Below are 4403 nucleotides of genomic sequence, written 5' to 3'. Positions count from 1 at the left end.
CTATAGCAAAAACATCTCAAAAAAAAAAAAAAAAGTGTGGATCACTGGTTGGCAGGAAATCCTTTTGATGAAGGACAATTTATATTACATAATATTAGTATTTATAGTGCATAGAACTTATGTGTTCAGAAAGACAGTATAATGAGTGTCAGTCTGTATGTTTAGTAGAGCAGTCGCAGAAGCTACTTACTACAGAGTTTCAGATCTCTCTCCTTGCCATGTTGACAGCTTTACAAGGTGGTCTGATGGTTTATAAATCAGAAGTCTTTCCTTAAAGTTATAAGAAGAGGTCATGGACTTCTTTTTCTTTTTTTTTTTTAATTAATTATTTTACTTAACTTTATTTATTTATTTTCAATTTGACCCATGAAGGACAGAGAGAAATAGAGAGATAAAGTAAGAAAGCAAGCCGCCAGGTCTCGGACTCAAACCATAGACAGCCATGTGGGAGTCCAGCAACCCCTAACCACCATGCCACCTGCTGGCCCCATGGATTTCTTTTTGAACTGGCGCCTTGGTTTTTCACTTTCCCTCTCTCTCTCTGGTCAAATTAAAATAATAATAATAAATTAATTAAATAATGTTTTAAAAGAGAGAATGAAGTATATCTTTATATTTGGCTCTGGAAATCTGGCCAACCTGTCACACAGCCTTTTCACAGACTGTTGTCCCTACCTGGAACGTTTGTCCTGTATCAACCCTTTTCTCCATTACCTGATCATTCCTTGTCCCCAGATCTCAGTTCAAAGTAACTTCCTCAGAAGACCCTTCCTGACCCCAGGGTCCAGTCTCACTTGCTGTATGTTCTGTGATACCAGGTATCCTTTTTTCCCCTAATCCTTCCTGTCATTTGTAGTTAGATTTTATCAGTTTGACTATTTTTTTTTTTTTTTTAAGAATTATTTAACTTAATTAATTTATTTATTTTAATTTTGACCAGAGAGGGACAAAGCCAGGGAGAGGGAAAGTGAGAAAGCAAGCTGCCAGGTCTGGGACTTGAACCACAGTTGGCCATGTGGGAGTCCATCACCCTTAACCATCACACCACCTGCCGGTCAGGTCCAATGTTTATTTTATTGAGCACTCAGTAAATTCAGTAGGAGAGGGGACCAGCAGGTGGCGTGGTGGTTAAGGTGCTGGACACTCCCACATGGCCAACCGTGGTTCGAGTACCGGATATGATGGCTTGCTTTCTCACTTTCCCTCTCTCTCGGTATCTCTCTCTGGTCAAATTAAAATAAATAAATGAATAGATAAAATTAAATAAATAATAATTTTTTAAAAATTCAGTAGGAGAGATGGATGGGTAGGTAATGCAGGCAGAGGAAAGAGGGTAGTAAAGTAAATGCTCTCTATTCATTCTGTTTGTAAATGCTGATTATGACCTAACCCAGCTTTTCAAACTATATTGTGAAGAAGAAAAATAACATTTCTGTTATATTGTTATCTTTAAGGAGAGGATTCAAAAACAGACCAGGGCTTGGGATGGGATAGCAGATTGAGGAAAAAACAAACTAGTTTTGTATCTACTTTAACTTCTAAGACCTTTAAGAAAAATAAAATTAAAAGGAACTTTTCACAACATTTTATGACACTTAGCTTAATAGTGTTATTTATATTTTTGAAACGAATGCAAAGTATCATAGTATTGTTTTATTATCATTTCTGCTTTATAGCTAAATGTTTGCCTTTAAGATATCACCTGAATCTTTGTCTTTCAGACCTCAGACTCTCAACTTAACTGCTGTCAATGAGGCTGTTCTCATAGAAAATCTGGAAATATTTAGAAAGAATGGCTTTGATTTTATCATCGATGAAGATGGTAAGTTATTATTTATTTTATTATTTTGTTTTAAAGAGAGATTTTTGCTATAGGGTGCGTATGCTCACCAGAGAGACAGAGAGCAAGAAATCACCCCACACACACACCCCAGGGCGAATGGCCACATCACAACCCCTTTTCCTCCAGTCTCCTCTTGGGATTTTGGGCACATACACACATGTGCCCAGCATGAGTTTTAAGCTCCTGGGTCCAGGATTCAAACTGTGGTCGACTATGTGGAAGACCAGCCACATAACCATTATGCCATCTGCTGGTCTCTCCTGAAGGTGGTAAATTATTAATTAGGACTATAGGATCATGTCTTTTTAGAGCTGAAAGCAATCTTTGAGGTTATATAGATTAGTCTTTATTTTGAAAGAGATGAAAAAGGTTTTCCAAAAAAGTATTTCATGTCTGCCTGTCTTTCAAGTATTTATTTTAAGTAGCATACAAGTGAAATGGGTTTCTCAAATTATGAATTTTTCTCAAAATATTGTTCCTTTAGCTCCGGTCACTGAAAGGGCTAAATTGATCTCCTTGCCAACCAGTAAAAACTGGACCTTTGGACCCCAGGATATAGATGAATTGATCTTCATGCTAAGCGACAGCCCTGGGGTCATGTGCCGGCCCTCCCGAGTCAGGCAGATGTTTGCCTCCAGAGCCTGTCGAAAGTCTGTAAGTAGAGAAAGCTCATCTGCTGGGGTCTGGAGGGTCTGCTCAAGCTCAAAGTCCAAGAAGGTTCTCTGTTCAGCTCTTGACTCAGTCAGTGTTGTTAAATGCATTTGTGATTATTGTGGGTCATTTTTTTATTTAGAACTGCATAGTCTGTCGATATAACATCCCTGCTCAGTATGTCATCTTTATCTTTGCGCTCTACCTCATATTTACTGGCCTTTCTTTTTTTCTGTAAGCAGTATTCTATCTCAGAGCTTTTGTGGATCCCAGCACAGATAGTGATTCATGCACCTCATTAATATGCAGACATTATGGGTAATAACAACATTGGCAGATAAAGATTTGCTGCTGCCATGCCTAGACGACAGTGTACCCGAGTCTGCAGTCAGTAAGACAGCAAACATTTCACAGGCTGCCCGGTGCAGCCACTGCATGAGATCACTACCACCACTCAGACTGGTCTTAGAAAGTGGTAGCAATGGTTGGGATCAGCCTGATGTCCAAGAAAAATAAGTGACTCTATATCACTTGACCAATAAGAAAGGCCAGGATACCTGGTTTGTTCATTCACCAGATGGTTCTTGAGCCCCTTCTGTGTGGGCCACCCTATCTCAGCTGTCAGGGACACAGGCAATAAGATAGGTCAGGTCTTTGTTCTTGTGGAATTTACAGTTTGGTGAGGAGAAATGGACATTAACAAAAAATACCCTTAGATGCCAGTAAGTACAGTAAAGAAATGAAAACTGGGCCAGCAGGTGGTGTGGTGGTTAAGGGTGCTGAACTTTCACATGGCCAACCATAGTTCGTGTTCCAGACTTGGCGGCTTGCTTTCTCACTTTCCCTCTTTTCTCTCACTTTGTCTCTCTCTGGTCAAATTAAAATAAATAAATAAAGTTAAATAAAAATGATTCTTTAATAATAAAAAAAGAAAAGAAAATTGTGTGTTGGGATGGGGAAGGCCACAGAAACCTGAACTCCCAGGTGAGATGGATGGTCTGAGGATGGATGGTTTAAGCCGTTACTTGAATGGTGAGAGGGGCCCCTCGGGTAGAACTTTCCAAGCAGAAGAAAAGATAAGTGCAAAAAGCTCAGGCTATTTGAGTCAAGCTAGAGGCTGCCTTTGTGCCTATAGGAGGTGAGGGTCAAGAGCTGAGTGGTCCAGTGGGCAGAGCACAACCAGTCTTGCGGACCCCTCAGGTAGAACTTTCCAAGCAGAAGAAAAGATAAGTGCAAAAGCTCAGGCTATTTGAGTCAAGCTAGAGGCTGCCTTTGTGCCTATAGGAGGTGAGGTCAAGAGCTGAGTGGTCCAGTGGGCAGAGCACAACCAGTCTTGCGGACCCCTCGGGTAGAACTTTCCAAGCAGAAGAAAAGATAAGTGCAAAAAGCTCAGGCTATTTGAGTGAAGCTAGAGGCTGCCTTTGTGCCTATAGGAGGGGGGGTCAAGAGCTGAGTGGTCCAGTGGGCAGAGCACACCCAGTCTTGCTGGTCATGATTGGAGTCACTGATGGGTACGACTGAGATGAGGAGGGGCAGGAGGAGCAGCTCTGTGGCACTGAGGATGATGGATTAAGAGTTCGGTGGGAAAACAGTTACACTGAAGTTCAAATAGGCCTTAAGTAAGGTGTCTGCAAACAGAAGGATAAATGAGTCTGGAGCTCAGGGAAATGTCAGGCCTTGAGATAAAATTTTAGATATAATCCACAGCTATGAAATTCAATGAAATTATTCAAGAGTATAATTAGAAAAGGGCTGAGGCGGGACCAGTAGTTAGCATAATGGCTATGTTGCTGGACTCCCATGTAGTTGACCGTGGTTCAAGTCCTGGATCTGGTGGCTTAAACTTATGCCAGGTGCGTGTGTGTGTGTGTGTGTGTGTGTGTGTGTGTGTGTGCGTGTGCACGTGCCC

The 4403-nt window shown here is 41.1% G+C and overlaps 1 protein-coding gene across 6 annotated transcripts in view; it reads left to right on the top strand.

Annotated features, from left to right (window-relative positions):
• Positions 1 to 4403, top strand: part of PMS2 (PMS1 homolog 2, mismatch repair system component) — a 40555-nt gene that overhangs the window by 33701 nt on the left and 2451 nt on the right. For all 6 annotated transcript variants that reach the window (XM_006150191.2, XM_027772518.1, XM_006150189.3 and 3 more), the window contains 2 exons: positions 1722 to 1822; positions 2328 to 2497. In XM_006150191.2, coding sequence (XP_006150253.1) covers positions 1722 to 1822; positions 2328 to 2497 — 271 coding nt within the window. The remainder of the gene's footprint in view (positions 1 to 1721; positions 1823 to 2327; positions 2498 to 4403) is intronic.

This window comes from Tupaia chinensis, unplaced genomic scaffold (assembly GCF_000334495.1).
Source record: "Tupaia chinensis unplaced genomic scaffold, TupChi_1.0 Scaffold000279_1, whole genome shotgun sequence".
Lineage (NCBI taxonomy): Eukaryota > Metazoa > Chordata > Mammalia > Scandentia > Tupaiidae > Tupaia > Tupaia belangeri.
The sequence above is the reverse complement of the archived record's forward strand: the minus strand, read 5'-3'. Positions and strand labels throughout refer to the sequence as shown.